This window comes from Phoenix dactylifera, chromosome 13, assembly GCF_051530095.1.
Source record: "Phoenix dactylifera cultivar Ajwa chromosome 13, Ajwa_hap1_PhDact_Kaust_v1.1, whole genome shotgun sequence".
Taxonomy (NCBI): Eukaryota; Viridiplantae; Streptophyta; class Magnoliopsida; order Arecales; family Arecaceae; genus Phoenix; species Phoenix dactylifera.
Window position 1 is genome coordinate 23,418,270 of NC_143202.1, and position 24,520 is coordinate 23,442,789.

At 37.8% G+C, this 24,520-nt stretch overlaps 3 protein-coding genes across 5 annotated transcripts; all 3 read right to left on the bottom strand.

The window, feature by feature from the left end:
• Positions 1 to 1,308: 1,308 nt before the first annotated feature.
• On the bottom strand, positions 1,309 to 10,790 carry LOC103708558 (uncharacterized). 3 transcript variants are annotated; one of them, XM_008793536.5, is made up of 3 exons: positions 9,896 to 10,790; positions 2,369 to 2,946; positions 1,309 to 2,123 (listed from the first exon to the last, which is right to left on the bottom strand). In XM_008793536.5, the coding sequence occupies exons 1-2, from the start codon at positions 10,465 to 10,467 to the stop codon at positions 2,661 to 2,663; spliced, it is 858 nt and encodes a 285-aa protein (XP_008791758.2). In that variant the 5' UTR covers positions 10,468 to 10,790; the 3' UTR covers positions 1,309 to 2,123; positions 2,369 to 2,660. The 3 variants fall into 3 exon arrangements, with proteins under 3 accessions (XP_008791758.2, XP_008791756.2, XP_008791755.2); XM_008793534.6 differs by having other exon boundaries at positions 1,309 to 2,082; positions 2,369 to 2,949; positions 9,896 to 10,782; XM_008793533.6 differs by having other exon boundaries at positions 2,369 to 2,949; positions 9,896 to 10,782.
• A 3,936-nt stretch (positions 10,791 to 14,726) lies between these two features.
• On the bottom strand, positions 14,727 to 19,514 carry LOC103708559 (uncharacterized). The gene is made up of 5 exons (XM_088709730.1): positions 17,809 to 19,514; positions 17,573 to 17,690; positions 16,350 to 16,534; positions 16,186 to 16,262; positions 14,727 to 15,331 (listed from the first exon to the last, which is right to left on the bottom strand). Exons 1-5 carry the CDS (start codon positions 18,173 to 18,175, stop codon positions 15,107 to 15,109), a joined length of 972 nt encoding a protein of 323 aa, XP_088565856.1. The 5' UTR covers positions 18,176 to 19,514; the 3' UTR covers positions 14,727 to 15,106.
• A 2,917-nt stretch (positions 19,515 to 22,431) lies between these two features.
• LOC103708560 (uncharacterized) lies at positions 22,432 to 24,520 on the bottom strand. The gene is made up of 2 exons (XM_008793539.5): positions 23,976 to 24,520; positions 22,432 to 22,847 (listed from the first exon to the last, which is right to left on the bottom strand). Exons 1-2 carry the CDS (start codon positions 24,484 to 24,486, stop codon positions 22,768 to 22,770), a joined length of 591 nt encoding a protein of 196 aa, XP_008791761.3. The 5' UTR covers positions 24,487 to 24,520; the 3' UTR covers positions 22,432 to 22,767.

The following is a 24,520-nucleotide window of genomic DNA, read 5'->3' on the forward strand; positions in this document are numbered from 1 at the left end:
AACCTGATTATGTTCTAAACCCTATCAGTTGGAAGTTATGCATTGGCACTTTGATTATTATTGAGCTCATTGATTCTATTTCTAGCCCTATCATAAGGTATAAATATGATTTTTTGGCCCACTCCGCAAAATATGTATGCAGTATTCTAGCCCACTCCGCTGGGCATAAATACGGTTCTATTCTAGCCTAGCTACATGGTATAAGTGTGGCCATAGTTTAAGCCTATTGAGTTGAATGTGATTTGTTTCAAATCGAATTTATGACGAATATTTCAAAGATATGGATTTTAATGGATTTGTATTTTGAAATGGAATTAATTGTCTTTATACTGATTCATTTTAATTTGTATTTATATTTTATATTATTACATGAATATTTTAGTTAAGATATTCATTACTTACCAGACTATTTAGCTTATCATACGATTTGTTACTGTTTTTACAGATCTGAAAAACTAGCATGACCGAAGTTTAATATGGAAAAACAACTAGCAGAACTTTGGTACAAAATTATTTTAGATTAGAGTTTATTTAAATTGATATATTATCTTAAAATATTATTAAAATTATGCAATATTTAAATTTTGAGTTAATTACTGAAATAAAGTTGCATATTATCAATTAAAGTTATTCCGTTGCATGTTTATGATATCATGATAAGATGCCTTGCCTACTTGTGGAGTTACTTCCTGCCCAACACACTGAAATAACTACACGCTGAAATAAGTACATGCAAAGAAAAGGAGGCAGTGGAAAAAGCAACCATTGGTACAACAAACAAGCTTTGGAAAGTCCAATGAGCACATACATTGCAAGAAAATTACAGGGAATGAAAGGCTTCATGCAACTCAAGCAATAAGCGGGATCTAGGATAGCTGCTGAAGTGTTTGACAGCATATACTACTCGATTTTGATACTGCTACTGTATATTTTCAATTCCAGTCTACCATCACCCAAACCTCACCTCTCAATTTTGAAAATGCGAGGCTTGGAAATTGCATGACATAAAACAAGTGACTGGTTTCAAAATTTCAGGACTAGTAGATGGGTATTGAAGATGGGTATCTCAGGAACACACTCAAAACTTTTGGATGCCTGTAAATTTATTCCAGAAATTGAGGACGGGCCGCGGTAACTCAAAGATGACAGAAATTAATGCAAGTCCATCTTGTGACAGTAAATAACTCAACACCTGATACTAAGAAGAAAGACCTGAAAAGGTAATGGCTTGCGAGATATTCAACAGTTAACCACAATCCTCTGAAACTCAAGCGCAGTACCACTACGGGAAGTTCCTAAAACAATAAATAATGCAGATACAAAATTTTTGACTTTCAATATGGTTAGTTAAAGAGTGAACCAAGCTTTACAGAATGAAAAAGGAGGGTGCCTCAAAACCTTGGACAGTAAATTTTAAGAAGAAACAACCACACTATCATTTTTCAATTGCCATGTAAAAATTTTCATGTAGCCTAATAAACAAAGCAGTGACCTAAATTTCAACATCGCACGCCCAATTACAGTCTACTGCATATGACTTGCTAAGCATGTAGGCATATTCTTTTTCAGGCTGGGCAGCAATATCTGCTTATAGAATTTCCAGCTTGACAAATACACGACCATCTAATTCAGCTCTGGTTTTTCACCATGGTGTAAAGAATCACTGCATTCACATGATAACTGTTTCAATATTTCTTTCATCTCAGACATAATCACATCAGAGCCGATCTGCTTAAGACTTAACATAAGAGTGGCAAATCCCAATGGCCCTTGATCCAGAACATATAGGACTGAGATTGCATCAGTTCAAACAGCAGAAGAAAGTGGAGGAGCACGGCAGCAGGAAGCAGATGGATTTGTATCAGGTAATCGCCCAAGAAGGGATGCCAAGTAGTATATCGTATCTGGGGCCTGGTGGCGAAGCCTTGGCTGCATTGCCCTGCCTGAATATAAAGCTGAATAACCAACCAACCAGAAACTTGAATACTCCTCCAAGTATACTAACAAGGCCATTGGGTAGCGAAACCTTTACGCAGTCATCATCCTATATCATAGTCATGCAACTGAGGGGTCGTCATCACCCTGAGAACCAAGCCTGTTAGTTAAGCTGTCCTTTAACAGACCTGCAATGCCTCATAAGGTTTTAAGAACATCAAATGGCTTGAATAGAATCATAGAGACAATTAAATAAAAATGGACTACTAAATAAGATGCATAACTAAGGTGAGTAAATAAAAAAAATAGTAAAAAAACATGCTGAAGGATGGAATATAGTTGAAAAACCTAGGATCAACAGATATACAACCAAGGAGAAAACAAACAGGAATACAAATTGGCAAGAAAATAATACAAAAAAACACTGCCATACCTTTGTTAGATTAGTGAGCATACTTCCCAGGCAGAGTGGGTCAACCCAGATATCTAGCTCAGTTTGATTGGTGAGGTTAATGTCTGGAAGGTCAGGACAGCAATGCAAACAAGAATCATATTCTCAAGAAAGAAAGATCAACCAACTTTTTCATTCTCTTCTTGTGCAATGTTATCAGTGGTAGCATCCAATGTTTCTCTTCTGGCTTGAATCTGACGCACACACTCAGCAATTAGAACATTAAATTTTGGAGCAGGCCTGCTTAAACAGGGTGTGTGAAGGCCTGTTTTTTTCAAAGCTTGTGAGATTCCTTTGTATCAACTTTTTCATTCGCTTCTTGTACAATGTTATCAGTTGTAGCATCCAATGTTTCTCTTCTGGCTTGAATCTGACGCACACACTCAGCAATTAGAACGTTAAATTTTGGAGCAGGCCTGCTTGAACAGGGTGTGTGAAGGCCTGCTCTTTTCAAAGCTTGTGAGATATTCCTTTGTATCTTCTGATAGTGCACATGGCAGAGCGAGGGCATGGTGGCTCTCAGAATTGGCTTCCCACAAACAACTTGCCCATGTTGTGGGCTGCTGCAATTCAAACACAGCCAACATTGTGAAGAGTCAGGAAGAGATTTTCAATCTAATCACAATTCTCAGGTCAGTAATAAATAGTGCACCCACTTTATAGAAACTAGTATAAAGCATCCTGCAGTTACATTCATTCTATTAATAATGCAACATGTAGAATAGCTTTCAACCACTAGTCTGCTAGTCATGTCATTGGACAATAACAATCTTCTCAAATCCAAGTGCCACTTGATTCTTATAAAATGGCTGTGACTAAAAGATTTTCGTTTGAATGCAACCTACATTACTATCAGCCATTACAGCAATGATAGTGGAGATACAAAAACTACACTGAATAAATAAGCAAAAAAACAGAAGTAAAGTTTACAAAAATATGCAACTCACCCAAGATGTGCACATTTAATAAGAAATATGAATCCTTTAAGACCAATCAAGACAAGGCGATATAGAAACTAAACAAGCACAATATACATTTCTAATTATTTGACATGTTCTAGTTTAATTAGACATCTTCATCTAGAAATTCCTCGATAAAATAGCATACTATATTATAACAAACGGGGCATAGGCCTCATCACCCATTAATCCAAAAGCAGAGAGAAGACCAGGCGAGAAAAGAGAAAACAAGCTGCTTGGAGGGGGAAAAAGGTTGCCAGAATCTTTGACATAGGGTGAACACCCACGATGGAAAACAATTCTTACCACGTTAAAACTGCTGCTCCACCCTTCATCAGATCAAGCATTTGATATCACCTAACAGTAATTTAATTCCAGTTCATTAACATATAGTGTCACTCATTGTGTTGAATCCTTATATCATTCATTTCATTAAGATAGAATGAACAAATTAGTAAATCTTTATCGGCATCCAAAATAATGCCTATAAGGAGCTTCCTTGCCATTAAGTAGATCTTGGCAGGTGCAAGTTCGCGTCAGGGAACCTTCAACAGATCACTCTGATCCAAGCAATCAAGGATGAAAAATATGCTCTCCATTTTATTTCATATTCTCTTCTACAGAGTTTTTTCTTTGGGGTGGCAGGGAGGGGCGGGCATGGGGCATGGCAAGGAATGGGGGTGGTTATTACTAAAAGAAGAGTGTATTCATGGTGAGATTCAGACCACATAATAGATGTGACAAACAACCAATGGGCAGGTGTCCAAGAGGGACTTCATGTTTTTTTTTTTACTTTCGTGAATGTGCAATACATGTGGTTGATTGATATTGAACATGGTTTATTCAATAGACAAGCACATTTGATGAAATGGAATCATTCCTTCGATCATATGATCATCTGGCTTGAATTGAATATATATACTTCATTTTAGATGTATACTCCTCCCTCTCACACATTTACTGGAAACTAAACATGGATTCTTATGTCTAGCACATGGATTTACATACCAGACTAAACTGGTCCATACTAAGCATAGCATACTATATCCATAGAGAAGCAATACAATACAGGGGCTTGATACAGGACTGCACCAACACAAGGTATGGGTGTTATGCCGATTTAGCACCTTGATCATGTATCAGTAGGAGGGCATACCGTACCATGCCATACTATACCAGTACCAACCTTGAAACCAAGATATAAAACCTCGGTTTAATAAAAGGATAGCCCATTTATATAAAAGAATGTATATAATAATATGTACTTGTCATAAGGGGGCATACTAACTGCTTGCCAATATGACAAGTGGAATGATCTGCCTTCCATATCTAGTCACAGTTCATCGGCATCGGATAATACAACCATACTGATATAGGTCAATCCAAGTTGATACGAAACATAATACAGGCAGTATGACATGCCGCACAGGTTGGTGTGGGTTAGCATTTCAAACCTTGGGCAAGACATCTTTAACACCTAAATTCCCCAAATGATGTTTTTGGACAAGACCTTATTTCTAAGGATAATATTTCCCTAATTATAAAGATTATGTTACAACTGTTGAGCAGATGGACAATCCCTAGGCTTTCCACTATTACATAGGTTGAGATACAAGAAATATGAGAAGTGGGGAGGGCAGGCTTAAACACTTCCTAAGACTTGCTTATTTTCCATCTTTATCTCTTCATTATATTGACTCTTGATTAGCAAGTCATGATCATCCATGCTTCCCCCTGTGCATCGTGCATTACAAATATGGTTGAACATCCAATTAAGAGGGATGCCGAAGTTTGCTTTATACAATAGTAAAGAACCTGTAACTTCCCAATTTCTGCACTCAAATCACCTTCTAGACGAATTTCCAACTTAAGGAAGTTAAAAAGGGAAAGAATGACAAAGTTGGACAAGAATTTTGTTGATAAACTTCCAATGTTCCAAAAAGATATATTAAAAAGGATGCATTGCAAGACCATTCCTCCCATTCTTTAGACCATTTTATCTTCAAGCCTCAAGGTTTGTATATCCTCATTAGCAATACCAATTAAGAGGTCAATGTTCTCCATTGCTAGCCGGTACCAAGGCGAACTAATCTCATCAACACATTACCACTAGGTGAGTAATAAAGGAGACCACAAGCAGCACTTGAAACTGAAGTGTAGCATATTTTACCTCAAATGTTAAGGCGAAAACAAATGATTAGAGTCAAAAACAAAGCATGTTCCAAACAGTTCCATTAAAAAAAAACTTTGTAAAAAGGAGATTGTGACATAAGACAAATTTAAGCCGATAATCGCATAGTAGCAAAAGAGTATATAGATCAATGATTAATAAATGAAAGAGATAAAAAAAGAAAGGAAGAATAAGAAAGACTAAGAGAAACAAGAGGGGTTTCCAAACTTGCCTCTGAATCTTCAATTATTTTCACATAAAAAGATAGGCATACATTCCCTTTCTCCTACCAACTAAGGCCTCCTTATAAGGATTTCTAAACTTGGTTCCCAAGTTATCATATTCCCTTTCTCTTGAGCTTTTACAAATACAGAAATAAATCCCCTTTAAGATCTCCAAACCAGCCACCTATAGTCTCATAAGTAGACCATGGTACTGTAGCATTTTTTTTGTGCTACATAACCAGTAGTAACCGAACCATTTCATACCAAAATTAATTCCTTTAAAACCTCCTAGATTAAGGACTTAAATATTAGATTTAATTGGCTATTATTTGGATCAAATTAAAAGAAAAACCCTGATGACTTCGATATAAGGACCATATTTAAAGAACTTCAAATTAGTGGTCGTTGAATGCAATTGCTGCTGCAATCATCCCAAAAATCACATTGCATATTCACATTGAAGCTCAAATCTACCCGACTAAAACCAAAAAAAAAAAAAGCTTGGAAAGATCAAGAACTAAAGTCTCGGTATAACCATCCTTGTTTGATCTTAAATAAGTATGGTAGCAAGACTAGTTAGGATGGATTCGAATAACCCTTAACAACAAGAATGAGAAAAAATAAACTAAATTGGATCTCCAAATGCACCATCTTTCCACATGTTGGGACAATCATCCCAATCCATCCCATCCGGTACTGACTAGGACAATCGAGATCTCTCGATTCATGCACGAACCAATGTCTCGATGGTGTCTCAAGTACTGTTGTCTTGTCAACATTGTATAGTACAGGGAGGATCCATCCCATACTATTAACTACTTCCCATAAGTACCCAAATCTTTTAATGAGCAATAAAAGCATGGTGCCATTAATTCCTCTCACATACTGGATACATTTTGGAGATGTCGAGCGATTGGCCAAGTTGGGTCAAGTGGGTTCGACATCTACATCTCCAACGTGTTAAAGTAAATTACACTACTCTTTGGCTTTCATCATCATTTGTATCTTAATTATTTGTAGAGAACCTGGAGCTATAAAAATGATCATGAAAATAAAAGATTGAGGTTTGTTACATAGGTAAATATTTATTTATAGTCGTATCCCTATCATTTCTATGCCATGTCTTTTTTAAGAATCTAAGATTTGTAATATTAATGTGTGTACACTTCATTGTATACGTACTACAAACCCATGCTTCATAGATGCTGCATATTTACTCCACAATGGTCAATGTTGTTAAAGGTGGTCACCTAGGCTCCCAGGCAGCCACCTGGGCACTTAATTTGGCAGGACTGCCTAGGCCAAGCCCGCTTAAATCATACTTCTTTAAAGGTTTCTTTTCCCATTTTCTTTCTCTATTTGATCCCCACACAAGACATGTGGAAAGGTACCAAAGGCCCTTATAGGACGTATAGGAGGGCAACAAAGGCTATCACCAACTAACAACTGCCAAAGGACTGATCAATGACTATCCATAAGTTCACAAACAATAATTAGTGGTAGTAACTGCAGTAGTTAGTGCTAGTGTCATCTTCGTATATATGTTTTTTGTTCCCTCTTCCTTTCTTCTCCTTCAGACCAATCTTCATATTCATCTTCTCCTCTCTTTCTTTAACTTCTAACTCTCCTTCATTTGGCCATTCTTCCCTGCATTTTCTATTTTCTCCCTTTTTCCCTCTTTTTCTTCATATTCTATTTTCTCCTCCTCCTCTATAGCTTGAGGGCTACTGCAGTGGCAATAATGTTGTTGGTGCTCTCCTTCTCCTTGTGGAGATACTTGGAATGTTTAAGTGTGAAAAATAGAATTTCTGATATTATATATGGTGAAAAAGAGTGTATATATGGTATATACACATCTATTTATGTCTATAGTTAAAGAGATGCATGGTAAAAGCTTCAAAGACTTTCCTTCCAATGAAGCCACCTACATGCCTAGGTGCTTGCCTAGTAGGCCATACAGAGGATCCACTGCCTAGCCTAGGCAAATCAACATTATGGTTTAGATATAGTAGATCATATTCAATGGCTCATATCAATATTAAACTCCCATTGTTTAATGTAGACATGACCAAATCTAAGCGGAGACCCACTCAAGTGTATGCAAATCTAGCTCTTTTTATGTATGATCCATTATATTATCAACAATATAGTATAATGATAAATAATGAAGTGGTTTAAATTAAGGATATAAATGTAAGTAAAATTAAGCAAAGAACACATCCAGAACATATTTTATATAATGACCAAGGTTTTAACTTCCATGGGATGGAGTTGTCCCAGTTTTCTCATGGAACATGATGCACTACCGTGCCACCCTGTCCCGACACTTAGAACAGAGGATGTCCCAAGACGTGTCAATCAAGATGCTGAGACAATGAAAAGGCAGTCCTATCCCGGCACTTGGGATGGTACCCAGACTTAGTGTTTCACGAGACATCCCGCTAGGACTTGAGTCCTTGATAATGACATGTACTAAGTTGCCATGTTACTAACATGACAAAGGGGTTCATACCCTTCTAACAATTTAGTTGAAGTACAATGCTCTGACGTGTACTAATATATGGCAGCACATACTGTCTATGATGCTTTCTTTTTTGAAACCTATGCTCCACCTTATTTGAGTTTTCTTTCCTTTTTCTTTTTTCTTGTTTTGTTTTGTATTGTTTGAGGTGAAGTATAAATACTGGACAATGTGACACTAGAAGTCATCATTTTGCACTATACTAAAGGTTAGAAGTCATAGAATCCCACAACAATATAAAGGTTGTGTCTCATTTGATGTGAGGAACCTGAACTGCAGTTCATCCAAAAGTGTGTAGAGCAATCCGAACTTCACTTCATCCAAAAATGTGTAGTTGCTGGTCTTTGTTTCAGTGAGTGTCTCCAGATTGCATATGTCTATCATTCAGCAAAAAAATGTTGCACCTATCTTCCAACGCAGCTCTGCAGTCAAATTCGATGTGGATAACTAGGGGCTTATAATGCTCATTAAATGCTGTGCCAGTCACTTCCCCCTCACAGATTGGCCATTTAATTATGTGATAGTAATGATAATTTAACGGTCATTTTAATGCCAAAGTTGCAATTCCTGTTTTCCATTTCCTCCAAAGTCCAAAACAAACAGCAGAGATCAAGTTTTCAGAACATGTTTTCTCAGAACTCAAGTTTGGACACTTCTAGCACTTACATGGAAGAAAATTACCCTGAGCTTTCCAAATGCTACGAATAGGAGAGCTTTTCACTGCATAGGAAACACATTCACACACCTAAGATCCTTTTTTTAATGTGTAAACTTACTTAAATGTGCCCATAAGATTCTAGCATAAATTAAGCGCTTATTTGATTTTGCCAATCTGCAAACATGATTAATGTAACTAAGGTATGCTGAGCCGTGTCGAACCAGCTGGGTCTGGGCGTGTCGAATCGGACCGGTCGGTTACCGGCATGATTCAACCACAGATTCAAAACGCAATTTTTTTTTTGGTTGTAACCTACGAACTGAAATTGGAAAACGATTTGCCTGATTTCAATTCGAAGTTTACAAAAAAAAGGCATCATTCCCCGTTTCAAAATGAAAAAAAAAGCACCCCCCTGTCGACGAGGGCATTCAAGCCCTCTCCCGGCCTCTCTCCCTCCCTTCCTCCCTCTCCCTCTTCCTCTCTCTCCTTCTCCCCCTCCCTCTCCGGCTCTCTCTGTGTTAGATGCCCCGGAATGGCATGGTATGGTCCTTTACCATGCTGCACCAGTTGCCGGACGCTACCCCTTCTGGTATTGGTTCCGCCAACCAATACTTATAATATCATCAAGAACATATAATGAAACATTCAGAAAGAACCACTCAATCAGGAAAAAAAGTTTCAGAAAGCAACTTCAGAACAGAAAGCATGACTAAACTTTTTTTAAACATTGAATGTGCTTTCCACAAACCGCGTAAGAAGGGGAATCTTTGAATTCCTAAATCCTAGATCTTGATCTAGGATTGAAAAACAAAACAAAACAAAACATAACCAAAGCACCCCAACAGAAGCCTAAAATCAAGACTATCCTCAGTCCTCACTGAATCATAATCAAACCCCTAATCCACAAAACCTCGCAAAAGATAAAACGGAAAAAAAAGAGAAGGGATTCAACTTTCAGAGCAGGTTCCAGTCCATACCTCCTTATAACATAACTGCAAGGCTTATACAACGTCTGCTTGCTATCCGAGAGTATGTGGCTATGGCAATAACTCGTCAATGGCATCGGCTTCGTCTTACACCCAGAAAACGCGCACCGCTTCTCCTCCACCCCCCCATTATTATTACTCTTCCCCTTTCTAAACCCTAATCCCAACCCCATCCCACCATCATCCGACCCCCTCCCTCTACCCTCCTCCTCCACCGGACTCAACCCGAAAACCCAGTAGTAATCCCGGTGCCGCACCCGCAGCTCATCCATCAGCGCCCAGTATTTCCGCCGGTAGAGTCTCTCCAGCTGCCTCACCCGCCGCAACCGCCGGCGCAGCACATCCTCCCGAGACAGAGCCCCCGCGTCCCTCAGCACCTCGTCCTCCTCCGCCCCCTCCACCACCACCGCCGTAACTCCCCCCTCCGCCATCGCCGCTCCCGCCGCCGTGGAAGATCCCGCAAGATTACGGTTAGGGTTAGGGTTCGAACCCGGGGGAAGGTAGGGTGCGAGCTCTCGCTTCGGGGGTTTGAAGGCCGCTTGGAGTCTATTCGAAGAACCCATCTCTCTCTCTCTCTCGGAGAAGGAGAAGAGAGAGACCAATTTTTTATATAGAGGACGGAGGGTGTGAGTCGGATATAGTGGATCTCTTCCTATTAGCGGGAACAGCGATCGGACGGTGGTGATGCGGCGGGGGTTGAGCGGGATTCGGTGTTGGGGTCGGTGTATGCTAGTCTCGGGAGTCGGGGACGTTTTTCTCGGGATGAGCTACTTTTTTTGAATTTGTTGTTGGTCCCATGCCGTTAGGTTACGTGACGGCCGAAGAGTGGATATGAAGGGAGTTTGCTGTTTGTGGCATGGCGCGGTGCTGAGCCATTTGTGGCCTAAAATGAGGAAAGGGGCGGGGAGGAATTAATTGGTTTCTTAATTTGGGTATTTAATTTTGGGATGGATGTTGTGGAATGTGGATGAATACATGGTAGGATGTCTTTTTTAGGAAAGGGTTGGAGGAAACAATTTAAGATTATTAATGATTAAAGTACCAAAACGTTTGATTTTGTGTTTGCCCCCTAAAGGAATTTAATTAGCCTAGGTCAACATTTGACTTTGCATTATATGATTCGATTCTCACTAACTAATAAAAAATAATGTTATTATTACCACGACAACTACTAAGTATTGCAACTAAGAAAAGGATACTAGTTATTTCACGATCTAGAATAACAAACTGAGAAAATACAAATATAGAACAAGTGTATTGTCTCCAAATAATGCATTATTTTTGTAAGCTATGGATAAGTACTTTTATACTCTTGAATATCAAACTTTATTTATCAACATCCTACATATGAGTCATCAAGTTTAATGTCGAAGACCAATTCTATTGCAATCAAGGGTCTTTCAAGTTCTTTACATTACTCTATATGATTAATCTTTAAAGCATGTAAGTTATAACAGTGATGTAAAATAATGCATGAAAGAAACGAATACTTGTTATTCAAACCTTAACCGCTCACCCATCTATTTTAGTGTCTAACCATTATAGAAGCTATTCCTACTTCTATGCCAGGCATTTTTATTTCCTACTTACATAGATTGAATACTTTCAAGCATTCTCTTAAAAAGACTAACATGCTAGCAAATAAAACACTAAAATTATGAAAAAACAAGATATTAGTTATACATTGATGTTACTTAAACCATTTATAAATAAGAATCTATATTTAGATGAGTATCTTGTGGAGCATTTGTGACAGGAGCCTGATAACCAATTTTCTGTCTAATAATATATTTCTATTATGATATTTCGCTTACATCCAACATTTCCTAACCAAAGAACTAACCAACCACCTCCCCCACCTCCCCCACCCCCTTTTCCTTTTTTGAGAAAACCATCTTCCATTTGTTAAAATTTGGTTTTCTCATATATCTTATTTTGCCATTGCCTTTCATTTCCTAATATATAAAATTATTATTTATAGACAAAATATTAAATCATTACATTAAAACATGTTGGATATATATAGACTTCAAAATGAAAGAAAAGAAGAATCAATCTAGATGGCATTGGCTTTCTGGTGAGAAGTCCAAAAAAGTGGTGGGGAATTGTCTCAATTAAGTGGAAAACCAAAGATAATTTTACCCTGAGCCATGAAAAGAAAAAAAAAATTTATAATAAAAGGCACAGACCTTTGTTAAAATGAGTCTTTAGGAAAAGAATCCATTTATGTTTGCACGGTTCGTTATCATCTTTCTTCATTAATTTACTTGATTTCTTGCATGCATGTAAAACATTATATTAAAGCAAAAAAATATATATATTTCTCAATAATGGTTGGACTCCATGCTACAGAAAGGTTCCCATTGGTATATTTATTTTTTATATTCTTGTGTACTTCCAACTCTTTTCTCTTTTTTTTTCAAGACAAGATAAATGGAATATCTTATTATCCAAAAAAATCAACTGTTTACAACTACATGATTGGAATATCCACATGACCTATACGGAACAACTCTCATAAATGTCTTCAAAAGAATTTATTCCAAGGGTTGGATGGAAGACGACAGACTTTGGGTATACAGAATATCTCGGCATACGACTTCCAAGTCTCCCCTTGGTCTTCCTCGCATTAAATGAGACATATTAATTTACATAGATTCGGTATGAAAACTATGGTCTACAGGTGATGGTGACCTGTCCTTTATATTCAAAGTTATCTATATCAGCCCAAGCCTCTCTATATTCTAAAGCATAACACTGTAGCTTTTGGCCTTCTTTTAGATGCCGAAGTGTAAGCCTCTCTATATTCTAAAGCGTAAGACCAAAGCTTTTGGCCTTCTTTTAGATGCCGAAGGGTATAACACATGCCATCCTTGCTATCTTGGTTTTGTTCTTCTCAATCATAGCAGGGATTGGAGGTGTCAAAGGAGTGTTCAAGAACTTCGTTTTCAGCACCAAACTACCAACAAACAGATCCTTCTTTGTCCTTCAGATCCTTTTTGCAGCTCCAAGGAGAGTATTGCTTCTCCCTCTGTGAAACTGTGCGGCCAGAGTTTTCACTTCTGTTTCCATTATACTCGTCACATGAGGTGGAATCTCACTCTCACGTACAACCACATGCATGCACGCAGATACACGTTTCACAAGACCACCCAATGGCAAAATTTAGGCTCATGTGAAAGTATCTGAAGTTGAGTCGCAGATACATGTTTTCACTTATGTTTCCATTGTACTAGAAAATCACATGTTAGCATTGGTATTTTTTGTGTTGAAAATTCTCAAAAGGAACTCACACACACACACACACACACATACGCACCAAAAAGAAAGGGAAAAAACCTCAAAAGGGATTTATAGAGTTTATGTGATAATACCACTAAACCATTGTTGGAAAAAAAAACCAGTCCTATTATTTTCAGATTTTCAACATCTTCTTTTCACTTCATCACTAGTGTGTGCGTGTGTGTGTGTGTGTGTGTGAGAGAGAGAGAGAGGGAGGGGGGTAAGATGCCTCTGATCAAGGAGGATTGGCTATAATCTGCACCATGGTTGCAAGAGGCCATGAAAGCTTTCCTCTACTTTTCTCAAGAAACTCAAATAATATCTTCTTGACTAATTTTTTTGCTTGAGGTATTGAGTCATTGTAAATATTATCAGAGTGGATCCGATCAATTGCCCATGTATAACTAAGGGATACCACATCATTGATCCTTGTAGTGCCGACCATAGGCTAATTGTGTTGATTATGATTAGATTTGATTAGATTTTGACTCTTAACCTTGTGGAATGCTTGGGTTTAAACAAGAGAAGCGTGTGAAGACTCATATATGTATGTGTTTATTCCCACATTAATTGTGTACCAGAAAGATCTTAGGTACTTAAACAATATAGGAAACTTAAACAATACCTTTTGGTTAGCCTTTTTAGGAAATATCCAAATAATACCTTTTGGCTAGCCTTTTTAGATAAGATTCTGAATCATTAAAAATAGTATAAGAATGGATCCCATGCATGACACTATGGAACACTATAACACTAGCCTCTTTAGGACCGATTACATACCAATTGTGGTGTTTGTGATTAGATTTGACTAAATTTGGATCCATAGTCTGGCAAGAACATCAGGTTTAAATGAGGAAAGTATATGTATATGAGGACTCATCCATGCTTGTATTTAGTCCTATATTAATTATGCGTTAAAAAATATTGGATACTTATACAAAGCTAAAAAGTCTAAATAATATCTTCCGACTAGTCTTCTTGGATGAGGTTCTAGAAATATTACATGTACAAAAGAAAAAGCTATCATAAGAATATCTGATGATTGATAGGGCGATGAAAGAAGAAGGTTGTTAGATATCCAAAGAATCTAAATAATATCTTATGGCTTTCTTTTTGAATGTCTTGGGTTGTTATATACATATAAAGAAAACTATGACAAAAGATCTCATGGTTAGGAGGATGGCAAAAGAAGAAGGTTGTCACAAATCCTTGACTAATACTATGAATGAGATATAAGAAAATAGGAAATCTTAAAATAGTAACACAATATTTCTAAGATAATAAAAATTGTATAAAAAATCAATATATGGGATACTCACCCCTTAAATTTCTTCAATATTTTATCAACTTTCTTCATATAATAGGCACCACTTTACTCCTAGCTAGTTGATTCAAATGGAACTGAGGACAGTATTTGCTAATGGTTTTACCATTTTAAAGATGAACGGGGATTCAGAGAGGCTATTGAGAATTGTATTTGGAAAAGTAAAGAACCATTTCGATATAAACAAGCAACAAAGCATCTCTTCCTTCTCATCAATATAAAAAAAAAAAAAAAAACAGAGCACCGCTTCTTTATCTTTATTTCACAGATTTAATAATCATGTCAAAGAATCTGTAGACAATATCACTTCCATCGTAGCAATTGCCAAAGTGACAAAGTCTTTACAACCTCCATGATTTGGATACGTGATGTTTCCCCATGCCAACCTATGGTGGTAGACCAGCACAAATCCGTGCCTTCTCAACTTTGAGCCTCTCAATCTCAACTTGAGTTCTCGCAGCTCCTTCGCCAGCTTCAGCATGCAAACCTCGTTGCAGGGTTGAGATCCTCTTATCTATGCTTTTGATCTGCCTCATTTCTAAAAGAATGTTTTGTTAGAAGAACTCATTCCAGCATTTGGCATACGTTCATGGAGTTCAGAGGCATTTAGTTTTGTATTTGTGTCTCTGTGTGCGTGTGTGTGTGTGTGAGAGAGAGAGAGAGAATGAGACCTTTCGCTGAGGCCATCTGGGCATTCCATGTTTTCTACAAATCTTCTTAAGAGCAGTAGTACATATGCCAAGCTCCTTAGCAGCATCTGCTATTGGAAGGTGAAAATAATCAACCAAGTCCCTCAACTGCATGCTTCCAGTTCTCTCCCTCTAGTATAAATGAGACCATTAGGAAAAAAAAAATTATTACATGACTAAGAAGAAAAAAATCAGGAAAAAATGTTGGAACCAAGAGTACCATATCTATTTTGATGAAGAATAACAACAGAAATGTTAAAGAACATGTGGCCTCTGAACTATGCTAGAGCTGCTCCTCCATATAGTGTCTAATTTGTTTTGTTCAATTTGATGGAGTTAGACCATTCGCTACACATAACATTTATGAAATTTAGGAGGTCAAGAGATATGTAGATGGTAACAAATTGATATCTTTTCACATTCTACAGACTACAATCCATTTACACAATGGACTCTTCAAATGGTAGTTTCAGAAATAAAGCCATCATCAAAGCCAAAATAGACTGTAAAAATGATTAAACGTGTTTTCGTACTGGAGCACACAGATGAAGTTACTGGGAAGTGAAAGAAGAAGGAAAGGTGAAGTTGGGCCAGTGTTGTTGGTACTTGTGTTTATATTGAGGTCACACTGCCTACTTTTCTGAAAGTGCCAACATGGTGGCAAGTTTTCTCTCTTTCTTTCTTTCTTTCTTTTTTCTTTTGCTTGCATTGGTCTAACAGATCTAACTTATTATGAAGGAGAGAAATAAAAAGAATCTACTGAAAAAAGCATTACATGATGCAACTCTATAATGATTTTATGAACAAATCAATTGCAGTTTGTATACAATTCATAGTATCCCTGAATGTCTAAGTAGTTGTCAGCATTCCAAAATTTCAGGAGATCTCTTTAATTCATGAAGCCAGAGAGTTTGCTGGATAATTAGGAAGATCTCTGAGCAGCATTTATAAATAAAAGAGGTGGCAACATAGTCTTCAATACATACCTGTGCAGCAATTCCAGTCTTGAGAGTTCGAACAGGATGACTGCGATCCACTTCTATCGGCCTGGATTGACATAACCCTATAATGAAGTAATCATACAAAAGTTAAGGTGGATCCGGCATGAAGCTCGGAGTCTCCATGCATATGAGGAAGAAAAAAACAGCACCTGATTCTGGTGAAGTTGATACATTGACAGCATTGGTGCTGGCCACCTCATATCTCATGTTTGCACATAGAGCGTCACAGAAGACAGAGAGGGAATCCTGCAGGATAATATAATTATCACGCACTCGAACCAGGCCATAATTGATTAGGAACTTCTTCACCCAATCGAAGCTTCGGGTGCGGAGACTGCACATCATGAAACATACCAAAAGAAGAGAGATTTTAAGTCTTCGACATACAAAGTGTGCAATAGTGTCCTTTGAGGTCCTTCTCCATTATCTCAATGAATCTAATTAGACTATTAGAGCCTAATCTTTCCCTCGAATTTTCTTTTTTGTAAAAGTAGTAATGATCTATAATTCGTTGCCAGTTATTTGAGGTGCGATGATGCTCAAATGGTGGGTGCAAGTTAAGAATGTGAATTTCAGTTGTTTGTATCTCTGGTTAAAACAAAGAAGGTGCATTAATCCAGTTCAAATAAAGTGGTTAAGATGGTTGTATATATGGCACTTTTAAGAAATATAAATGGCAGAGTAATGTTTCAAGAACCAAAGCTGAAGCTACTTCACTACTTAATTACATTCTCGATTTAGAAAGAAGCATCTTGTAATTCACCAGTTGGAATGGCTCTGGAAACATTTCTTTGCAACTGGAGAAGCAACTGAGGAGTAGCGAAGTTTGGGATGTTGGTTGTTGTAACACCGTTGAGTTACAACATTGTATCAAAGAATGGTTAATTGTGGCTCTGACAAAACACAAATAATATGATTTAGGGATCCTATAAACTTGGAAAGTGTCCGAGCCCCTTAATCGAAAGGCCTCGAGCCCCAGGAAACATTAAGAAAAGAAGTACTGTTTTAAAGGACCTGACTTCAAATAAAGAAGCAACAAGAAAGCTCTTCAAAGACCCATTGTTAGTGTCTCAAGCAAATTTGCCATCTCAATACTAGACCCATACCAGTGCTACTGGTAACAAAATTTTTCCGACATACCGAGTATCAGTATATCATTCATACTGAGTACCGGTACCGAATTGGTATGGTACGGTATACCCTATACCATCTAATTTGGGTCAGTACGGCGAACCGTGGTCTCAAAATTAGTTTATATTTATTTAATTTTGTGAGAGCATTCGAGCCTCAATTTCAAGAATTATAACGGATTATGTGATTAATAATGGAGCATGGGGATCGATCATTGACTTGTTAAACTGTTCTTTCTTACTCGATGTAGGATTGCTCTGCAGCCCGTGGAAAGCCATGGATGTTGTGGTAAACATCGAGTATCGCATGATAGAAAGTGCCAGGCCCTCCATGGATCGAAAGCTTCATATTTTGTGATCCTAATCATACAAAGATCATCATCAATTCCCTTCGTTCCAATAACAAATATAGAAGCGAAAGTAATGCCTTAAAATCATAGTCTGAGACCGTTAAACGGTGAGATGCAACACAACACACCGTTGGAATGAACCACTTCTCTCAACGCTTGGCATCCGCTGCAATCTATGGCGGGCGGCGAGACCTCAGGGGTGGTTGCCGCCGGAATCACCTGATTGACCGGTGGCAAGGCTTCAAAATTCCCAACTCCGTGATCGGCCGGCGCAAACTGCTCGTTTGCCGGCCGTTGAACATCGAAATCCCAAAATGATGCGTCCTGCATCATGCCGGACAATTCCATAGTGGATTCAACATCGGGTGGCGCAGGGAGAGCAAGAGGCTGGGTGTAGTCCGGGTCGGAGAATTCAAGGAATTGGAGGACATCATCCTCTTGAGGAAGGAATTCAGTCGAATCAGGGAGATTATCGAATGGCTGGAAACTATCCATCGGCAATGCCAGAGGGAGACTCCTCCGGTTTGCCACTGGATCGCCGGACACTTGGCCGGCCCTGCGGCGGACACAGGGCGAGCCAAGCGAGGCCGAGAGGGTGGAGAAGCCACAGCGGGAGGGAGAATATAGATGGAGGAAGACGGAAGGGATGAAGAAGCACAGAAGAGTTGGTTTAAAAGGAGGGGATTGGATTGGACAGAATATGGCGGGAACTAAGCGGTTATAGTTTCCGCGGCAGTTGTCGACCGTTGGATCACAACGTTCGAGTTTTTGAATCAAGAACGGAGAGGGTTAGATTTCAGAACAAAAGCTTATAGCGCCCAAAACTAAAGCTTTTCATTTGCCAAATAACAAGAAATACGTATTCTTTTACAAAGGATAAAAACAAAGCTAATACTAGTAGGTACTAGGTAAGTAATGATAACAAATAAGTATGTTATAATTATAATCTGTTGTTGTAGCTTATTGAGCAACCGAGCTCTGAATGCTGTACCACTAAAGTGCAATTTTTGCTGTAATTTGATTGAGGAAATTATCTGTGCAAGCCTGCAGCCTAGGAAATCCAAGGTCTCTACCATAAGTTATTATAATGCAAGAATTACTGATCAAATATTTACCCATATGTAAATGTGATTTACAGTACTAAAATGTAATGCAACAAAGGACCTTCAGAAATGGTACAGTGCATGATCATTTACAATGGTCACTATTTGATGCCCGCATGGAAAATTATTTTGGTTCATCAAGGATGCTTCATTTACTATGTCGCATGAGAAGGTTGTGTATTCGAATTGAAAGTATTGTTTCTAAAAATTTTGATGCAAGTTACTTTATTATAAGCACCGCAATCCATCACCACTCTATTTTTCTCCAAGTTTCCGAATATCATGCACCAGATCACAATTAGTTTAATACGAACAATGAGAGGGTATTGGTTTAAATCTCAAACCTCTGTTATGATTGGCAGGCTTCAAGTGAAAATTTTAAGTTTGTAGCAGGTATAAACTATGCACACAAAGATTTTATTTATTTATTTATTTATTGAAAGAGTTGGGGAAGATGGAAAGCAAGATATAGGGTCCAACTATCTTGCAATGTCATCATGGTATTGCCTGTTTTCTTTTAGTTTTGGTAAGCTATGTCATTGCACATTGACTGTCAAATCAACATAAGAGATGGCGCGGTGGTATTTAACATTTTCTATTTTATTGAGTGTTTCTTTTGTTATTTTTCAAATAAAAAGTCCAAAAAAATCCCAAAATAGCATATAATAAACATTTCTATGGTAACACAAAAATTCTAAATAAATGCGCTTCACTATTGTTAAATTACTTTTACGTTGAATTTCACTGCTAAATTATAGCTAAGGAAAAAACCTAGACTTCCAGAATATCATATATATATATATATATATATATATATATATATATATATATATATATATATACACATATACATATACATATACATACACACACACACAAATTTACATATACATATATATACTCATTGTTTATCAAAGTCATCAGATAGGAAATTCTCTAACTTTTCATTAGACAAATAGGCTAAGTGTAGGAACCCTATAATCGGCTAGAACAACCACCAAAGCTTGATGAGTTAAAAATAGGAGAACTTTTAGAAAGGTGATACTTGCCTGCAAGGCATGATCCATATTCTATGGAGGAACTCGTATGGACAGGAAAGCGCTTCTTGATCCTCTTTCTTTGTCAAATAGGCAAGACATCAGTATAAGGTGTAGCGACCATGATAGTTGATATACGAATTCCACCTTGATTGCAGAAAGACGATAATTGTCTGCAAGGCAGGATCGATATTCTATGGAGAAACTCATATGGATAGAAAAGTGCTTCTTGATCTTCTTTTTCGTCAAATGGGCAAGACATCCGTATAAGATGTAGCGACCATGATAGTTAATGTACGAATTCCGCCTTGACAGAAAAGCTACTATTTTTGTAGTTGGCCTAGACAAAGATTGAAGATTATGCCTTTCTTTTATATATATATATATATATATATATATATATATATATATATATATATATATATATATATATATATATATATATATATATATATATATATATATATATATATATCGGATATGACTGCACATAAGCCCATTAGATCATATGTTATATAACTTGTTAGTCATACATGGTCACATCAGCATTTAAATTTGCACAAGTAAATAATCAATTTGGTTAAACATCTCTTTAGTATAATGCAGATTATTGATAACAAGTTTAGGACCGTTTGGGCCAAAAAAATACATCTTGGAATCCTAAAAAACACTCTTTAAGTGATTTTGCCAGAGTGAAGGAGGGAGTCTGGTTTTAGAAACTAAGCTGCCAACGAACAAGCAGACCTAACAAAGCTATTTCTCAAGTGGAATTACATGATCATAACCTCCCGGTAATCCCTGAGAAATGGTGGTCTATCTTGCAATCCCACCAAATATTTTCACTTTTCATCGAAAAAAAAAATTAATTAGATCAACACTCTCTATCTTTTTATCCTACCAAATGGTTTCACTTTTCATCAGAATAAGATTAATTAGATCAACACTATCTATCCTTTTGTCCCGACTGAAATTATTATTCGAGGGTGGGAGAATTTTTTCTTCTTTCTTACTTTTTCTTATGTTTTCCACTTTTTCAATTAACCTTATCAGGTCTCCATCGAACATAATTATTCTTTTAATTAGAATAAAAGGAACTTTAAAGGATACCAAAGATCAAGGATAGTTATCTTGATATTTGCCATCACACAAGCAAATGCACTCTGAGCATTGACTCTGTGAAATTTTGTGAGATAAGATTGGAGAGATGTGATTCAGATTTTGCCATGAAAGAGAGAACAACTGGGATACGCCATGAGAAAGTACGTGGAAATCATGAAGCATTTAAAAACATCTTATATTTCTTTTCAATCGTTTTCAGATGCACTTTCTTATGTTATCTAAATCCTACGGTGGTTGCTTTTGAATTCATACTGGAATGAGACTTGGGAGTATGATATCCTGAACATAACAAGCTATATCTGTTGGAAAAAATAAAATACAATGTCACGTAATCACGTGTATAAATGGAGTTAAAAATGATGACAACGATGAGGCCTAATGCATAAATTAATTGACTTATAAGTCTGTCTTAATGAGAGGCTTTAGGAATTTTCTTTTTTTTTTTTGGTAGAGAAAAGATCCAAAGCCCAAATACAAAAGAAGAGAAGAAATCACAATCTAGGAAAGGAAAAGAACATAACATCAGTCTGCGCTTAAAAATTGTAGCAGGAGAGAAATCAACTACAAAAATTATAGGAGAGGGGAAATCACAGGAAAGATTCTCTAAGCACAATTTTCTTGTAGATAACGAAATATAGCAACTTTTTTTAGCTTTCGAAATAGAAATCAGAACAAACTGCTAATGGTCACATCAAATCAGTAAAGAATGCAAACAGATAGAAGAATCCTGCCACAGAATGGTCCAATTCATCTGCATGTCTAAATAGCAGCACTTTGATCACATAATATTGCTCAATCTGTAAACCATGGCCATACTAATAAAGAAGCTATGGAAACAGAAGTTAAATTATTTCTCGTCTGCAAGACACAGTAATGGAAGAAGAAATTCCAGCAGTTTAATACTGTTCATATTCTGATACTCCTATCATGTCCAAGAAAGGTTTCATCTCTATCAGAAAAGTCCAATACACAAGCGACTGGAGATCCACCATCTCTGCAGCTCAACAGTAGCAATATGCAGGCAAGACGAGGTTAAGGCAAAGAAGAACAAATTGCAGAATGGAATTCGGAAATAAATGGAACTGCTGCAAAGGGCAAAACAAAACAAAACAAAATGTTATTCTCAGCTGCCAGTTGAAGGGAATCGCCTCAGAAAGCCTGCCCTGTCTTGGGGACCAGTCCCCTGCTAGAATTGCCAGGAAGAGAAGGGAGTCTAATATCCCGGGTTGTCTTCTGTCAGATGGAAATGTAACAAGATAATGTAATAAACTGCAAGAGCTCACATGAAGTCTTATCTTGCCAACCAACATATGAAGCTACGAATCCTGCTTGCAATGCTGTCTGCCTGCAATCAATCTGCCAGAGCCAACTTTACTACAATAACAACAGCCATTGCAAGGAACATATACTTGCCAATAAGGTGATTTAATTGTTTTCCTTTGAAGAAAAGGGAACATAGCAAAGAGCCAAATTCATAGGAGTTGGAGCAAGGTGAAGAAGAAAATTGCGTTTATTGAAGTTAAATTATTGGTATATACATGAAACAAATGCAATCAGGTTCATGCATAGCAAATGCGATGAGGTACATGGTGTTATCAGTTTAAAATCATAGACTTCAAATTCACTTCTTCCTCCTCTTTCCTCCATCTCTTCTCGTCTTGAATCAGGTCCCAGCAAGCCTGTCATCAAAGAGAGAGTTGCAGAGAATCGCAAAGGGCATAGAGCAGCAAGGTATCAGAAGGGAATTCTCTCGACGAAAAGATTGCCTAATGTTGATCGTCATGAAATTGTGTTTCTTCATATCACAAATTAAATCAAGAGTGTTCCATCAGTTGCATAATCTAACAGTGCATGCCACTGCTTGGGCCCAATATTTCAGCCTTGCTTTAACTTCTTCAGGATGGTCCCCTGAGAGAACAGAGGGAAAAAAAAATCAGACAAAATGCCACCAACATGAAAAAAAGAAAGGAATAGTACTATGAGGATCTTCTCAGAAAATTCTGAGATAGCTAAATAGAATTCGTCACACAAACACTAAATCACAAAACAAGTTCTATACTAAAACTCAAGTCGCAGCGTTGAAAAGGACATCCATTTGTCAAATGCAGGTTGACAACTAGAAAGGCAGGGTAAAATTGAGCTTACACCTTAATTACAACTTAATGTTAGCGAACAAACTTTAATACTCCAAACCAATGAACGCACAAAAAAGCACAAGGCTGAAGGGATTAGAACAATAATCATATCAAGATTAGTTTAGAACCAACATACAAAATTTATGGGATGTTAATTAGAGAGAAACCAAAGAACTTCTAAACAATAATTATTACTAGAGAAGATGTAAGAAAAATTTAAGATACAAAGCTTATATAGCAATTAAAAACAAAGAATAATGCCTCATATATCGCAACTGGTCATGAGTCACCACTACCTATAAGTGGTTTGCTAAATACGCAAGGAGGATCGAAGTTATTGATAAATAACGTATGCATGAATAAGTCCCACCAAAATATCAAAGACGCATAAAATGAACAGAAATGAAGAGAACTTTCATCAAAAGTTTAATTCAATCTTCTTTTTAATCAACTCATATAACCTATTACAGCAGTCAAAATTCTATACTTTCATTAAGCTACTTAATAAAAATTGTATCAGATAAGCAAACGGCCTGTTTGCTTTTATGCAAAACACCATAGATGTAAGATCGCGCATTTGTCAAAGAGTTTCAAGCGATCTTTCTCAGAAATCCTTTATCCGCAGTTTGAAAATCAAAAAAATCTGTCATAAAAAATGGAATCTACCACCCGTTAGTCATTCTAAGAGAAGATACCCATCAAATCCCTCGGAGTTTTAGTAGAAACAAGGGGAAAAAAATGTATTTTGCCCTTAATTTCACACACATGAAAAAAAGTGCTTCTTTTGTCCATATGAGAAGTGAGTTTGAATCAAAATGAAAACCTTCTCTCCGATAAAAACCAAAGCAACCAAATTCCGCACAAAAACCAGTAAACAGTCAACAAAAAAACTCGATATTACCAGGGCCGGAGATCTTCCAATTGGCCACGGGAGCAGAGGACGCCGCAGCAGCACCCAGCTCTGCCGCCGCATCCCCCGCCGCCTCCGGCGCCCGGCTTTGCTGCTGCTGCCCGTCCAAGAACCTCTGGCTCATCGAGTAGCAGAGCTCGAGAGCCGGGAGAGTGTTGCAGAGCTCGGGGATCTCCTCGTAACTGAACCCGAACCCCAAATCCAAGCACCCCTTCAACTCCTCCAGGTCCTCGTCCGTCAGGCTTTTCGTTCTCCCCACCACCCCATCGCCCCCGCCCGACCCCTGGTCGACTCCCTCTGCCGCCTCGACGTAGCCCTCCAGCATCACCCCGCCGCCGCCGCCCCGGCTCTTCCTCGGCCAATCCGCCTCCCACTCCATCCCCCCCTCCTCCTCCCTCTTCTTCTCCTTCATTTTCTTCCCTTTCCTGCTCCTCCTCTCCAATCTAGGGTTAGGGTCTCGGATCGAAACAGGGGACTCGGTCTCAGAGGCAGAGCTCCCCATCTCTCTCTCTCTCTCTCTCTCCCTCCCTCCCTCT